We start from the raw sequence: 18128 nt of genomic DNA on the forward strand, positions 1-18128 counted from the left end.
CTGTGGCTAAAGCCTACCTAAATAAGGTTGATGTTATAGTACAGCAACTGCAACAAACAAGTCAATGTGTCCTTCAGATTATACCTTACTGGGGCCAGGTGAACATAAAGTTTGAATGTCGTGTGCTTTTAAAAATGCTTCTGAGAGAATTTGTGATTTTTCCTAATGGATGTACAGAAACGCTGTTTCGAATTAAAATTGCTAGCAGACACATTATACAGTGCTGACATCTAGGCTCAGGCTTGTCCTCCACACTCCTTTTGTGCCACTGGGGAGAGAGAGAAACTTCTTGGGTGCCACTCACTTGCCATGGTTCAGAGGTCTACTCAGAGGCAGGGGAGATCGCACCTGGAAGAAACTGTTTCTCTCCATTGACTACAAAAGGAGTGTGTGCCAAGCTCAGATATAGATGTCTACATTTCTAACATACTCTAAAACTGAGGAGATAATAACTTGCATAAATATAACAAAGTAACTACTTAACCAACACTAACTCTTATGTTATCCCCATGTCAGGCCAATTACTTTGTGCTTACTACTTTCCTTGGTGAGTGCTTGTTAGATTTGGGTATACTTTGCTGGCTACAATTGCTTTTAGAATGATAGAATGGTTTGGGTTGGAAGAGACCTTAAAGATCACCTAGTTCCAACCCCCTGCCATGGGCAGGGACACCTTCCACTAGAGCAGGTTGCTCACAGCCCCGTCCAACCTGGCCTTGAACACTGCCAGGGAGGGGGCAGCCACAGCTTCTCTGGGCAACCTGTGCTAGTGTCTCACCACCCTCACCATTAAGAACTTCTTCCTTATATCTAAACTAAATCCACGCTCTTTTAGTTTAAAACCATTACCCCTCATTCTATCACTACACTCCCCATCTTTCCTTAAAGTACTTGAAGGTCACTATAAGGTCTCCACAGAGCCTTCTCTTCTCCAGGCTGAACAACCCCAACTCTCTCAGCCTGTTCTCATAAGGGAGGTGTTTCAGTTGCTCATCATGGTCCTCCTCTGGACGCACTCAAGCAGGTCCATGTCCTTCTTATGTTGGGGGCTCCAGACCTGGACACAGCACTGCAGGTGGGGTCTTACGAAAGCAGAGTAGAGGGGGAGAGTCACCTCCCTCAACCTGCTGGATGCAGCCCAGGTTATGGTTGGCTTTCTGGGCTGTGAGCTCACATTGCTGGGTTATAGTCAGTTTTACATCCACTGCTACCCCCAAGTCCTTCTCCTCGGGGCTGCTCTCAATCCACTCATCACCCAGCCTGTATCTGTGCTTGGGATTGCCCTGATGTGCAGGACCTTGCACTTGGCTTTGTTGAACTTCATGAAGTTTGCAGGATCCCACCTCTGCAGCCTGTCCAGGTCCCTCTGAATGGCATATCCCTTCCTTCCAGTGTGTGAGCTGCACCACACTGCTTGGTGTCATCAGCAAACTTGCTGAGGGTGCACTCCATCCCACTGTCCATGTTGTTGACAAAGATGTTAAACAGCGCCGGTCCCAGTACTAACCCCTGAGGAATGTCACTTGTCACTGGTCTCCACTTGGACATCGAGACATTGACTACAGCTCTTTGTGTGTGACCATCCAGCCAATTCCTTATCCACTGAGTGGTCCATCCATCAAATCTATGTCTCTCCAATTTAGAGACAAGGATGTTGTGCACGACAGTGTCAAATGCTTTGCACAAGTCCAGGTAGACGACATGAATTGATCTGACAGTATATTCATTATTATTTTCAAAGCATTTCCATAATGAATAAAAGTTTCCACAAACAGGTATCCTTGGATAGGGAAAGATGAACTTTTTTCTTCTTATGCTTTTGTGGATAACAGAAATAGTATTAGCCAGCATTATCTGAGTTATCACAAGTTTTACATCACATAGGATGACTGTGCACATTCAACAACAGGCTGATCCTTACCATCAAAACATTCATATAAAGCTTCTAGAGTAGCCTCTGTACTGAGAACGCAATGGCTGATCACCTTGAACGTGAAGATGTCTGCTGCCCTGTATTGTGATGACAGTGATGGAGAGAAATGCACTCCTTTTTCAAACCTACGTAAAATTTTCCACTGATACAATGATGGTAAAATATCGGAGAAAAAATATAACAACAAAACCTTTTCTTTACTGATACGCCAACTTTATTCATGTGCGCATGCAAAAGCTGAATTATTTTTCTGTATATTATAACATATTCTATATGGTTGCAGCAAATACTTGTTAATGTCTTAGGATAAATTTTTACTTGATCAGGAAGGTATAGGACTAGATTTTTTTTCTCCTCATATATAGTCTATTTTTAACTGCATTCTAAAAGTGATTCTACAAGCACTGCTTTGAGCTGGAGTTACTGACTTATTTTTAGACCAAAAGTGAAGTAAAATTGCCAAGTCTATTGACTTGCCTTAGTTGTTAAAATGACATTTTATGAGTAAGATAGGCATCTATTGATAAGCCTGGGCATCTTGTTACCTCCTGTGAGCTGTCATGACAGCTACAGCTTTTGTATTTCTGCTGCTGCTAAAAGAGTGATCAGAATTGATCAAATGGGCTGGTAGCAGGAACTGTTCACTGGAAATTTCAATTCTGGAGGAAGATGGAAATGCATGAAAATAAATAACCTGAATTTCAAAAAGTCCTATGTCTGTGTCTGCATGCCGAGTTTGAATATGAAGTTGTCCAAAATGTGCATTTCCTCATCCTTTCTGGAAATGAACTCTTTTGTTCTCTCTCTCTTTTTTTTTTTTTTTTTTTTTTTTTTTTTAAATTTTATTTTTATTTCTATTGCTCTGAAATCCAGAATGGATGTTTCCCATGAGGAGGATCTCTGAGTAGGCACAGATAAGTGATGGTTAGATAAGAAACTTCTGGAATAAAGTAGATTTGGCCCCAAAATCCAGATCTCACAGAAATGAAATCTTAGTTGTGAAGGACATATAACAGGAAAATCAAAGCAATATGTACACTAAATCTTGACTAATCTGGTAACAAAGGCAGACAAGTTGCAGTAGACTTCTGTTAGAAATTTTAGCCCTTTCTGACGTATGTTTCTAGATAATTCTGTATTAGGAACAAAATTAATACCTGTACTGTAGTGCAGATTTCTAAGCTTGTGCCTGGAGCATAACTTTCTAAGGGTCTCCACATACTAGTGGCAAATTCAGTCTTTAATTTTCTGTCTTGAGGAAGCTTGATCACAAGCAGAAATGTGGAAGTCCAGTTCAAACAACTATGTTTACTGACTGTGCACATTAATTCTCATTTGGAAGCTTGTAGGAAATTGTTTTGTGAAAAAAAATCCTAAGTTTTAGACCACCTGTCTCTGAAAGGCTTTCTGTAGTATCGCATCTCTCAGCCTCTCATTTCTGGTACATGTCTTGACTGAAATGTGGGGTACATACAGAACACTTTGAAGTGTTAAAAGGTTCTTTGATATGGTGCCATAGCAATTTAATTATTTACTACAGTGCTGCCTCAGCTACACTAAGCTTAAGCAATTAGATGGGATGCAAGATTTTAGCTTTAACTTATAAAAATGCAAATGATCTGGAATTAAATTGCCGAGGAACTTCACTCTCTATCATACAGTGATTAGAAGCATTTGAGCTGGAGTTCTTTCCCATGGCACAGCATCCTGCCTGAATGATTGCTGGACTGGAAGCTCTTCCACCTCACCTCCTTTTCCCATCTCCAAGGAATTTAAAGTACTACAAAGCACTTACCTTCCTCCCCACTCTGTTTTTAAGGAGGAAGTGACCTGAAGTGCGGATCAGATTTCTGGAAAGTTCTTTCTATTGTACTTCACATTTAAATCTGGGGGCTATCTGCCCAAGACATAAGATAGATATCCAGGGCTGCTTTTGCACAAGAAAATCAACCAGCAAATAACTTTCAGCTATGTCTCCTAGCACATTCCTCATGAGACCTTGGGGCCTTTACTCCACCTTCTTGATCTCTTCCGCTTTTGAAAGAGTAATTTGAAAAATCTCCCCTTGCTGATTTTCTGCAGAATCTTCAGAAGATTACAGCAGATGAAGAAACACAAATTTTGTTCAAGGTAAGAAACCAGCGTGATTACAATTCATTGTCACTCAAGCATGTAACAGAAAGATTGCCCATTGCATCTCTAGGTCCTTTTTTCTCTGAATGCTGTGTGGAGTTTTCAACAAGGAAGTTATTAACCTTGCCTTCCATATAACCAGGCCTGTATATTTTCTCACCAGACTCATCTGGATTATTGGAAGTCTCGCACTAGCTTCCTTGACATAAAGGCCTTGAGCTTCCTATATGTACAGGATGTCTCTCCTTGCTTGTTAATCTACTTAAATCATCTGACTGTTATTACTGACTTCGCTACCTTTTACTGTCTCTCCCCCCTGAAGCTTCCCCTCCTTCCTCACCTCCAGAGAGGTACAGAATTCTGTATGTTCTTTTTTTTTGCTTTGCCCTGATTTGCTACACCTTTCCTTCAGTTTAATTCTGCTGTGGTGTCAAATTTATCTTCATCTGCTTTTACAGAAAATGCTCAGTACCTTTTATGTATATGGCATATGCAGACATACCTTTGGAAGTTGTCTTACTAACTTACAAAATCTACAAGATACAAGGGCAGAGAGTTGCAGAAGTGTACTGAGAACAGAGGTTCTGCTTCTGCGTTTACTCCTGTGATACAGGGTTTTGAGACTGTAAAACATAAAGTCACCAAAAATATGCTTTGATGTAGTATGCAATGGACTTGATGAAAACAATAAAAGAAGCTTTCAACTCTATATAGCACTTCATAAATACGCATTTATTTCCTCATCTTTCATCAGTTATACAGTTTTAACCAGTGCCTCAGTGTTAATATTTGTCAGAAGCATACAATGAAACTTCAGATATTTCTATTCTGTAGTTCTGAAGTTACAAACAAATTCATGGGCCTTTCCATAAGGAAAAAAAAAAAAAAAAAAAAAAAAAAGAAAGAAAGAAACTGATTTCTTATAACATATTACAGAGTTACATAAGATTTCAACTTACATTTCTATCCTACTCCATGTACTGTATTTACATAGTTAACTAATTTATTATTTACATTTTTCAAATACTGTAGTCATAAATCTTTTTATATTGTACATTCTTGTTTAAATTTTTATTACAGAAATTCTTTAACACGCATTTTAGACACTACAACTTCAGTATTTCACATGAGTTCTAGGAAATTACTGCCTGGTTTCACTGTTGATGTGTCAAGATGCCTCCTTCATAAGAAAATACATATAACAAAGGAATTTCATAATATTTGGAATCTTGAATTTTAAAAAAAAGTACATGGTATGTTAATAAAGACAATGTTATCTCATTTTCTATGTAATATTTTGTTTGGAATGACATTTTACCTGAGATGTAGAATTTTTAAATGTAAAGGGTTTTTCTAATAATATGAAATATTTTATGTAAATCTTAAAAGTATTGAAAATTTGAAATTGTACATAAATGTTGGCCTTCTGTTTATTGAAAACTATTCCTGTCTGTATAGATATATAACCATTATTTATATATCTATATTGTATTTTCCAAAAAAGTCTATATCTACATAAATACGCATTGTTATTATATTAGGAAACTTCCCAATATCCTTAAAAAGCAATGTGCTCAAGTACAATACTCAACTTCTGACACAGACACAATAGTAAATGTGACCTCTAATGGTAATACTTTCTTCCAAGGGAAGTAAGAGGTACCTGTTTAATTTGGAAGACATGGCAGACAACTTATGTGGACCTGATGAAGGAAATTTATATATATCCAGGCCCATAAATGTTATGCAGGAGCATCTGACACAGCAGACAACTTTGGGTCAACTTTCCATGTTACATGTAACTACCTAAATAACATCTTAATAGAAAAAAGTTAATTACAGAAAACCCTTACAACATTGTACATTTAATGCTGTGTGTCTTCTCTCGTTACAATAATATGCATTTCTATTAACAAATGATTGTAGATACTAAGTTAAAAGCGAATGGTTGTAAATTTCATGTTTCTTTTGTTCTGTTATTGGTAGATACTCTGTTAGGCACAAGATGACATTCTTTGTAAACATAAATTTCTTTACATTAGACCATAAACTGAAGTTATAGAAAACAGTATATGGACATTTAAGAAACACAGACCACTACACACTTGAGGCACAAATGTAGCAATCTAGGAGGCCTGATCTTGTATCCATCACAACTGAAACCCCTAGCTGACACTAGTTGAACAGAATGCATCCTAGCCACCCAACACTCCTGCTTCTGAATTAATTTTTTCTTCTCTTCTACCAAAGATTTTCTAAGATTTTAAAATACAGATCTCATAATTGCATGTTGGTACAGATGTATTTTATTCTATTTACCCTGAAACACCTAATTATTATAAAGTTACTGTCAAGAACTAAGGCCCCTAAAACAAGTAATGTAACTAACACATCTAGAAAGCTTTTTTAAAAATATGTATCTACAGATTTTTAAGAAATTGAAAAAAATCTTCCAATAACAAGTTGTAAGAGAAAACCTCTTGAAGATCTTTTAATTCTCAAACTTAAAAGTGCACTACACTTTTCGTGCAACATTGTGCAACTTGAGAACTGAACTGAGGAATAACAACTCGGAGCTTCCAGTATATTGCTTATTGCAACTCTCACCCTTAATAACCTGCATGTGTAGGGTAGGCACAAATTAATGAGTTATTTACATCCAACAGAGCAACATCAGAATTCTTATCTGAAAAGTTTTCTTGAAAATAAATAGTGCACTTAAATTATGTAAGTTTTAAGAAATTATTCAGTATCTCATGATTATATGAAGAAAGATTAATTTCAATAAAGTCATAGAGATTTTTATTCTGCTAATGACACAAGAGTGATCTGAGTATTTAGTAACTGTTACTGTTATTGGGAACTATCTTCTCGCTTCCTCTCAATAACCAGAAAAAAAAAAAAAAAATTATTTAACAAATAAGCTTTGCACAGATATATTAATTTTCCTTTTCTAACATGCTAGAAATGGAGAATAAGGCAACAACTGAGATAAAAATATATCTTGCTTTGTAAACCTGCTGCATAATACATTTCTTAAAAGTGAACTTCCAGGCTGAAAAACTGAAGGCATTGAAAGAAAAGCTTTAATTACTTTGACAAGACCACATCTTCAATTTCATTCATTATTTTAAAAACACTCCAAAATATATAGAGGGATTTATTTTAGTGTTATAGATGAATCTTCAGCTTTAAGTAACTCCTTTGTATGGCTAAAAAGCTTCTAAAGCACCCTGCAAGACTGAATAATGTTTAGAAAAATGCCACCAATTTCCATTGCAATCTTCTATATTCTTATATTATTGAAGTACTCTAACCTAATTCCATGGAAAAACAACAGATGGTATGCGAATATTAGTGTCTTCTGAATTACAACCAGACCCCAAAACACAGGCCTTGATGTCTCATATGGTCTTTATGACTATGAAAAGTTCTTTTTTTCCACTCAAAGTAAGTAATTGACCATAACTGGCTGATAAAGTCATTGGCAGGTGACACTGAAGTAATTACAAAACCATTCCATAAGTATTTTTTAAGTCTTATGTACATATAAAAATTGTTCAATATAAATTAGACAGACTGCAATTCTCCTAATTAAAGAAGGGGGGAAAAAAAGAAGAAAATTATGTGATAGACTTCTGAACTTGTTTTTCATGTTGAGCAAAAAAGTTCACTTTTAAGTTAATTCAATGCTCAATATTCTGCTTTGTCTAGTTCTTTGGTATTCTGTTCTCATTCTGCAAATTCTAACAGAATTTTAATGGTCATCTTAATTCAAGTGGAAGAGAAATGAGCTGAAAGCACAACCAGAACAACAGATGCCATAATACTGCAGAACACGGCTCTTCATATTCATTTCTTATAATGATTGGGGGCATCCGCAAATGCAAACTTCAGTCTGTAGGCCTCTGCTAGGAGTACGCTGATTTCTTCATTTCCCCAGTGTACTGTGGGCAAATTTTGTAAAAATATCAGCAATTCCTAGATGGAGAGAAACAAAAAGATTTTTTTTTTCCAAATAGCAGTGCAATAGCAATGTATTACTTATACAATGATTATTTATAAGCTATATCACTCCTGTAGCACCTCAGTATCCCAAACCTGAGAACCAATTAGGTTTAGTGATTTTCCTGTAATTTTTACAGAAATACTTGCTATTCAACCTTTCAGTTCAGAAACCAGACACTAATTGTAGATGAACTATGTTTATTTTCTAATGTTGAGAAAAATAAAATTTAAACAAAAGGGTGTGAATTCACCTGCTCTGTAAATACTATTCGTGAAAGAAAGCAATAATGCCCAAGTGTGTAAATTCTATGTACCCACACTTGCCCTTGTATGATTATACCAACTACTGGTTCCCCCAATCATGGATGGAGACCCCTTGCTGTATTCAAACAAACAAGAACTCACATGCAACACATCAGAACAATTCCATTAGACTTCTGATAGGTAAATATGTCAGCATATCCATTTCATAGCTGGTAATTGCAATACAATGCTCATAGGTATTGGTGTAACTAGAAACTACTAGAAATTTAATTCTGAGCTCTCTAAGTCCAAAATGGTTTAATTCTTCTAGATTTGACATATTTCCACCATTATTTTAGGACCTAGATACATCTAATACACTCACCAAGCTCTCAAAGTTTTCACATACCATTTTGCATACAGTTCTTTAAAAATTCTACATGTATCTTCCACATTTAAGATCTTCAATCTACTTTCAATTTGTAACATCTGTTGCACAGATCATTTCAATATCCCTATGCTAGGTATGAACAAGAGAAGCTCTTTAAGGGGCTATAAAATATTAATTTAATTTTTAATATCTTAAAAGTTTTTAGAACCTCTTTATCAGATGGGTAAGAGGCAGATAGCTACAGATAAAGCAAAGTTGCTGACTACGTTGCAGAAGTGCCAAAATTCTCTTTCCTAATTAGTCTTTTAACATGCAAACATGAATATCTGACTTCTGGCGCTTCTGCTTTCTAGACATGCATTTTATATAGTACAGCAAACAACAGTTCCTTCAACATTAATTATAGAGCAATACAGATAAAATTAATCAATAGAGTAATTTCAAATAGTAATTTAAATTTAATTTGAAAATGTCCTAAAATGTGGATTCCTGCATATTTTGTAGGACATATGTTTTATCATAGCAACATGGTATCAACAAATATGCCCAATCTCTTGTTGGCCAAGACTCTAGGAATGTAGCTCTATGCTGAACTGTGATGCACACAGTCAAATCCCATTGATAGCACTTTGAAGGATCCTTCAAAAGGGTTACCTGAAAAATGTTTGATTCCTATCCCATCACTGAATGGTCAAAAGGGCATTACAGCTATCTGTGTCACTGACTGTCCAAAGTGGTGTTGTGCTTCAGGGCATGGAGTTATACAATTGGATACATTCTCAAAATTATGATTGATTGCAAAGTCTGAGGCTTTTTACAAAAACTTCCCAGTCACTTCAGTTGTTTTCCTCTTCCCTGATATTCTGAAGTCCCTCACACTGATGCAAAGATAAGCTACTTTTCTATTTATACATGAAAAATTATAAAATACATTATTATTTCAGTCAGTTGCAGTTAGCTCCCACCTCAATTCTTAGCCATAGTTTCCCATTCTTTTCTGGTTTCTTCTTCTGAAATATTTTCCTCTCCCTTATATTAGGTTTAGACAAAACTCATTTCCAAGCAGCCTTAAGCCCAGGAATAGAGGTAATAAGGAGCTCACTGGGGCAGTGTCTGTACGTTCAGTTCTGATGATGGCATCAAAATCCATCATGGCCCGCAGCAGCACAAAGCTTTAAATCCTCATTTGTATGCTGAAACTTGTCAGCTGTGAGAGGACTCTTTGGAAGATCAACTACCGCAAACTCTCTCTGGAGTTCATGCAAATGACAATTTTATAAGGCTCATAATTTGACCAAACTCAGGAAGTTATTTTGTTTTTCTTAAGTGGTGACCCAAAAGGTTACAAACCCTCAAAAGTGATGGAAAAGTCACCCTAGGCCAAATATGAAGTTCATGATTTTAACTTTCCAAAAAAAAGATAAGCTGGACATCCCCTGTCTTATGCTTTTAATTGTTTCGACAAAAACATTCCTAAAATTTGAGCTGTGCTAAAGCAGCAAAAGGCAAGTTTTTGAATGAGTTACATCACAACAACCTGAATGTGGAAATTTATGATGGGAATTATAAAGCAATCTTAGGAATAAGTCCAGTTATTAAGTCTGCTAGTATCTTCTAGGTGCTCTATTTTTGCATAAAAAATGCAGACAATTTGTGCACTTTTGTATATATGTATATATTTGTAAGCATGTACATATGTATATTTTTACATTAATATGTTTAAGACTTATTCTAAAGACTAGCAACACAATTTAAACCACAACAATTATCTTGCTATAAATCAGAACCAATATCATATGTAAGTACACAGCAAAATTATATGTCTTCATAAGGCTCTTATTTTCCTTGTCCCCTTGTCTCCCTCTTCTGCACCTACTTTCATGGAAGATGGCTGCAGGATCCCCTAACAAGGATTCTGTGATTCAGGAAACAGCGAGGAGGAGAAATGAAAATGAAATGATTTTTTTTTGTATGTGAGAGAATAATTTTTGCTTCATCTATTTCATGGTCTTGCTATACTGGTTCTTATAATATGAAACAAGAAAGGACAGAAGTTGAGCCGTACTATACATTTAATGACAAATAATAAGTACTAATACAACAGAGTTAGCATGAGAATGTCTCTATTACACTTGAGAGAACACATATTTAATAAAGTGTTATGCAACTGCCAAAATTCCATTTTTTGTTAATTTCTATCTACTTATTTAACAGTTATGCTGATAACCGTAATTAATAAATTCACAGTGAACAATAGGAAGGTTGTGTGGAGGGGTGATAAATGCCTATCCTCATTAATTAATTTTTTTCCTTTTTGTAAAAGGAACTTTCAACCAGCTCTAAGACACAGCAGTTAATCCAGTAAGTTTTATGAAATTAGCTCTTTTACTGTTTGCTGTACCAAGACTTCGCTGGGTCAGACTTCTGATGCAAACTGGTACAAATGGTGCAAACTGGTACATAGTGCTTGAGCAGTGTTTTGGTTTTCCTCTGGGCTACTGTTGAAATAACTTTGGCCCAAACCAAGCCTCCAGCCACTGGAGAACTGTAAGCCTTCTAGCAGACCTCAGCACCTGTACTTTGAAGAAAAGCACCTGTTGCAATCAATACCTGCCTCTACAGAAGGTACTATTAAGTTATTCAATAGCTAGTGAGCGAAAGCTAAACTGTTATAGCATGAGATTAGAAAGCAGGAGTCTACGTTAGTCACATATCTGGTCCACCACACTGGTTGTTTCTGTGGCAACTGTACATGTTTTCAAACTAGAAAAAGTTGGTACACATTTCTGAAACACAGGTAATTCTTGTAGATTAATGAATTCTGCTTCTATATTTAGTTTTGATGGTAAATTGATCATATTGGATATGCATATCAGAAAATTATTACAAAAATAGTTTTATTTTCTTAAAACCTTCTACACAGCCATCACTTTTACAAACTGACTGTTCAATGATTAGAAAAGGAGATAAAATAATAGATACTCATATTAATTTTGTTTCATTTACCTTTCCAAAGCACTGAAAGTACATTATCTTACAGAACAAACCACATTTTCTAAAGTATATTTACAATTTCAGAGATTTATTTGGAAATGACCCATGAAGAATCAGACACTTGATTTTTCTCTCAGGAGACCCACCACAACAGCAGGGGAAATCAGGTGCTCCAGATTTAAGGCTGGAAAACTCAAACCATTCAACCTTACGATCTTTGTTGAACATGCAAAGACTACAGCTTCAATATCACAGAATCACAGAACCATTCAGGTTGGAAAAGACCCTTGAGATCACTGAGTCCAACCCTCAGCCCTACTCTACAAAGTTCTCCCCTACACCACATCCTCCAACATCTCATCTAAACAACCCTTAAACCCATCCAGGGATGGTGACTCCACCCCCTCCCTGGGCAGCCTATTCCACCGTCCAACCACTCTTTCTGTGAAAAATTTTTTCCTAATGTCCAGTCTCAATCTCCCCTGTTGCAGTTTAAAGCCATTCCCTCTTGTTCTACCCATACTATACGAAATTTAACATGCAGCTCAAATCTGAAATAGAACTTTTGGTGGAGAACTTGTTTAATACTTCTATGATTAACTGTAAATGTAACTATTAATAATTTTCATGAGAATTGAATATAAAAATAAATTACAAAGTAATCAGTTGACCATTCAAGTCCACTTCTATTTCAGTGGGCATTTTGCCACTGTTACCAATGGAAAAGACTCATTCCTTAATTGTTCATCAAAGTCTAAGACTGACACTGACTAATGAATTTCTGTTATAAATCCAAGTGAAGTAACTAGCCATATACACATTACTTTAGTGATTTTCTAAAGATAAGGCTTATCTTCCCATGATCTATTAAAGAGCTTCAGAATTGGCTCAGAAATAAAACTTACAGCTTGTTAAATATAAAGCATAACTTGGCAAAAACCCTACTAAAGAAAATTTTACTCCCTTTAACTACTAAAGAAAATCATGCCACATTTACTGCTGTCTGAATATGGAGCATTCTTGAAAAACAAACAATCACCCCACAACAAAAAATCAACCCAAAAAAACAAAAGGAAAAAAAAAATTGGATTTGAAGAAATGTACAAACATATGCTAATTGATATTGACAAGACCACCTGAGAAATTTATCTAAAACTCCTCCGTTTATCATTTACACTTACAAAAGAGCAAAGGTGACCACAAGACTAGTGACTGAAGAGTATTCTTTCATTTTAAATCATTATTCTTATTTCTTCTCCAACTGATAAAGCAGGAACCACTGGAATCCGTACATAAATAAGGCATCCACACTAAGTGCTTAAATTAATTTTCCTATCCACATTCAGAATTAAAATATAAGATTCACTCTGAAAAATGATGAATCATGAACTTGAATTAATATTTACCATAAAAAACTCTTTGGTGATAAACTGCCTGGTATATTTCAGAACAAGAAAACTGAGTCCAAAAAGCAGTATTTGTAAAATATTCCTGCAAGAATTTTATTTTCAGCTTGGTTTAAATGATATTGTGATATCTGGCTGAGGAATCAGGGCAGCCAGAAGAACCATCATCAGAGCTGAGGCTTCCACAACACCAGTCCAATGTTTGCTTATATTTGTGCTGCATCTACAACAGATATACTCAGAATTACACCCTTTGTATTTGGCAAACAGAGCACCCTAGTTTGACTGGATTCTTACTGCACTGAATATCTATATTCATCTCTTGAGCTAAGGCCTAGCTGCACGGCCCAGCCTGCCAACACTGCAGTTTGGTCTGTATGTGGCATTTGCCCTCCTGTGTGACACTGTGGAAAGTCTATTAAAATATAAGAAAAATAAGAGCATTTTCAAAGTGGTAAAAACCTTAACATTGTAGTGAATGAAATGACAGTGATACCTTTCTTGCCTCAGTCTTGACTGACCAAGTCTGCTCTGAAAAATCACAAGTCTCCATTTGCAGGAGCAACAGTTGGGGGAAGAGTACTACCCATAGCAGAGGAAGATCAAGGCACTACTTAGATTTACTCCTCCCTCTCACCTAGCACAATAAAAGGGAAGAGATTTTTGCACAGGGCCACTAACATGGTTAGGGGGCTGCAGCAGATGTTATACCGGGAGAGTGTGAGAAAACTGTGGGATTTTTCAGCTGGGAGAAGAGAAGGCAGGATCTAAGAGCAGCTTTGCACTACATACAGTGAGGGTTGTAAAGAAGAAAGAGGGGCCAAGAGGCGAAGGTAACAAGTTGAAGCTAAGCTGTCATAAGAAAAAAGCCTTTCACAATGAGGGTCCTCGAGCAGCTTGCCAGGGAGACCACAGAATCTGTCCACGAGGATTTTCACAACTTGCCTGGACAAGCCCCTGAGAAGCTTTGAGCTCTGCCCCTAGCCTGGCTTTTACCAGCGGACTGCACTGTGGACCTCCCTTCCATACTGAAACTTTCCAGTATTTTATTCTTTTTAAAGGACATGGATTTAATTAGAAAAGAAATCCAAAAGCACAACAAAAAACCTGCTAAACATAGTTACTCACTTGGCCCATTTCAGGAAACAACAAAGGTATGCTTCCCAACAAGTAGAAGGATGTACTTTTTTTATTTGGAATAAAAGGATATAGGGAGCTCATATACCGTGTTGCTGGGTCATACTATAAATAAATTAAAAATCTATATACTAAACTGATTTCTTAATATGGCAAAAGAACTAAGTATTAGTTAAATACTTAGTTTACAATTAAAGTATTTAATATCCTTTGTAAGAGATTCATACTATGAATAACTTTAAAATCTATATACTAAACTGATCTCTTAGTATTTAATATCCAGTATTTAATATCCCTTATACGAGATTTCTGGTTTATGTTGATGTATTTAAACTACAATTCTGAAATAATTATTCAGCACATTTCAAATTCCATGTTTTTGTTACCAAACAAACAAAAAGCCTCTTTTATACAATTTCACCTGTATTTCCACTACTTTAACTGCATTTGGATTTACATGATACTTTATATATATGTTTTTGTAAGATATGTTAAAACATACTAAAACACTTTATACAGCATGTTCAACTATGCTACATTATAAAGTATGTTTAAACACAAGCAACTGTACAGAATGTACTTTCAAAGTAAATGTACCTTCAAAATGTCATTTTCCTTAGATAAATTAACATGTTCACCATGTAATCGAGACAAGACAGTGGTAAACTTGCAATGCTATGATATCAAAGTACCTTTAGAAGTATGAAAAGTAAAAGTATGAAGTCCATGTTTTAAACACCACAGCAAAAAGATCTGGGAGAAATACTGCCTGTTAAGAAATGGCTGTTGTCAGAAACAAAATTATTCTTGAGGAAAAAAAATCTTATCACATAAGATCCAATACATGTGTCTAAAAGAAAATACCAGACTACCAGACAGATACTGCAAAAAGAAGATTATTTATAAAGCCCTTATTCTTCAGTGTATTCCTCAGTTTCCTCCAAAATCACAATGGTCAAGGGCTGTTCCTTATAAGCTAATCCATAACTGAATACTAATAAAACTTCACAAAACAGATTTTTAGTAATTATTACGAAGTTATCAGCCTTTCTACTCACTGAGATTGTAACCCAATGAAACCTCAGACTATTAAAACAATCTTAAAAAATCCCAAAACCAAGAGCAAGGAAATTTTATCATCTTTTGAAATACAGTTCGTTAGCAAATCCCCTTATAGTATGAAGTCCACTATAATCCCTTTAATCAATACAGCTTTTAGCAATACTGGTTATTTGGTAATGGCTATCTGGAGCTGTTATACTATTTATTGTCACCCCCACTCTGACTCCATATGTGGATCTTGAAGGAAGGAACATTAAAACCAATTATAGAACAAATAACATGTTGATAATAAAACATAAAAATGTTATTCTAATGAGTACAGCACAAAGATCTTTTCTGAGATAATAAAACCAATTTATTTACTTTGAAAAATCAGTTCAGACTTTTTTGTCTGTGTGAATTATTGACAAAGTTCAACTGCAGTGTGGGTTTTTTTTAACAGAAGAAAGTTAACAAAATATAAAACCCAGTAATAGAATAGTGGTTTTATTTCTAGTTCATAAAAAATGGCAATAACTAAAGTTAAAATCAAACATGAACATACTGAGAAAATTAATAGAGTTAGTTTTTAATGTCAAAACTGAGAACTGGTCTATTAATTTAACAAATAAAGGCAGTCCTAAAATACAGTATTCTTCCCGCTGCTAACTGCAATGTAATTATGGTCTGAGTACTTCTGGTCTACCACAGCTCTATTTTGTAGATAGGCAGAACCTGCAATCTTACTGTATTTTATGATCAGGAACTTTTCAATGTTATACTTTAGGACTGCATATAACTAAACGAAAGGTAAATTAACTTTATCTATAATATTTTATTAATAAGGAATTGCTAACAGCTACATTTTGAACACAAACTCTATCGGTTACACATTACACACACATATAAAACACTGCAAAATTTATGCTGACAATTTGATTAAACAGCTTCTTTATGAGAGTTATTTGTACTTTCAAAAGTCGTGCTTGAAATTTTAGAACACAGCACCTACTTTTAAAGAAATAATGAAGTGCAATATTACTAAAATGTATTTAGAGGAATTATTGAGACAAACTAAGGAGGAAACCAATTATTGCCAGAAAAGATGCTCATTTATCTTTTTAGATAATAAAACCCCATAATAAACCATATGCATACATACAAAGAATTCTAAACATTTTTATGATTTTATGAGAAACTGTATAATGTGGTAACAGAGATAGCCAGAACTGGACAATGACTCAAAATTTTTTTTCAAAACAGATGTAACCACTATACAGGCAAAAAGAATACTTCCTATAGGAATGATTTAATTCCTATTTCTTTTACAACATTCTTTTTCACTTGTTTGTATTTGGGATTGTCATGTGTGAAAAGAAAGGGTGTCATGGATGGCTAGTACCAAGCGGGCAACTCATCCACGGACTTGGTCCCTTCCCTGCATTGCACAGTGAAGCAGACAGACAGACAGATGTGCCAGAGCTACAGCCTGGCTGAGACCCTGTAATAGCTGCAGTGGCCAGGCTGGTAACGCCCTGTGCAATGTTAACCTCAAATCCTCTTCCCAGACACTTAGGATGAAGGATACCCACTGCTTTGGGGCTAAGCCAAGCTCAGTCCAAATCCTTCCCCTTCAGCCTGCTGTCAGAGTAGTAACAATCGCACTGGATGGTAACATGAAAGCACAGGTGTTGTGTCCCAATTTCTTGGGACAACAACTCAGATTTGCCAATTCCCAGGTCAGGATTAAGGTGAAACAACACCAAGGATTCTTCAATTCACAAAACTCCACTTCTATTTGCTCATAACAGATATTGGCATGAAACTTTGTCAGTAAGCTTCGCAAACCCCTGCAACAAGCATTAAACTTACATTGACTAGTGGTAGATCTTAAACATACCCCAATAAACCTTAAACATGCCCAAACAAGACTTGCCTTATATGTGGACATACAGAATGAGAATGGGAGAGAAAAGGGGAGGAGAAAAAAGAGAGTGAGAATGACAAAAAGGAAGATTTCACCAGTCCTGGTTCCATCGTCGGTCCAGCCAGCCCAGGGGTCCAGTTCTGGTGGGGTGCAGCCACCCAGGGCTTTGACTTGTGCTCTTTTATAATTCCTTGCCCCTGCCCTGGGCAGGCACTTAGACTTGTTAGAACTAATTAGGCATTATGTGCAGTTTATGCTTCTATAATTCTTGCTTTCAGTACGTGAACAGTTTGTACCTTCAGATTCTTCTGGAAATGAGTCAGTGGGCTTGGGGGTTGTTGGGGAGTTACTTCCCCCTCCCTGCAGGTGTAACTTTCCTTTTGGCACGTGTGTTGTGAAAACAGCTTCTCTATTGGCTCTTCACAGAGTTGCTCAAGATAGGAAAGTTCAGCCTCTGAGAAGTGTGGTCCCACCTTCGTGGGACCCCCTTCTCTCGCTGCATCTTCCTGCCATTACCTGCATTTCCACAGAAACCATTTCCTTTACCAAAGTTTTTTATTGGATGTTTGAGACATTAACTATGGTTTCATCGGACCATCAGAACAGGTCCACCGCACACTGCAGAGCCCAGCTGACCTTGTTCAGTTGCCTGAGCGCTACTTTTCCCTTCTCTCTGTCCCTCGCTGTTGACACGTAGTACACCAAATAAAGAAGGCTCTAGCTCTGAGACAAGTTCTCTTTTCTTTCTTGAGTACCGTTTTTTCTCTTTCAGTGCACTCAGCAATATTCCCTACACTGCTGCCACTTCTTATTTCTCAAGCTGTCCTAATCTGCTACATGGAGTTGCAAATAATGAGTTGTATTTCTGGAGTGCTGTGCATCTTATTAATTATCTATGTCTTGGAATCAGAGAAA

General features: G+C 36.2%; 1 protein-coding gene across 1 annotated transcript in view; it reads right to left on the reverse strand.

The window, feature by feature from the left end:
- Positions 1-4775: 4775 nt before the first annotated feature.
- TBC1D22A (TBC1 domain family member 22A) overlaps positions 4776-18128 on the reverse strand; it is a 210441-nt gene continuing 197088 nt past the window's right edge. The window contains exon 13 of the mRNA XM_026868331.1: positions 4776-8047. Within this exon, the coding sequence (XP_026724132.1) occupies positions 7919-8047 (129 nt within the window). The 3' untranslated portion in view covers positions 4776-7918. The remainder of the gene's footprint in view (positions 8048-18128) is intronic.

This window comes from Athene cunicularia (assembly GCF_003259725.1).
Source record: "Athene cunicularia isolate RWA chromosome 1 unlocalized genomic scaffold, athCun1 chr1_part2, whole genome shotgun sequence".
In the NCBI taxonomy this organism is placed as follows: domain Eukaryota; kingdom Metazoa; phylum Chordata; class Aves; order Strigiformes; family Strigidae; genus Athene; species Athene cunicularia.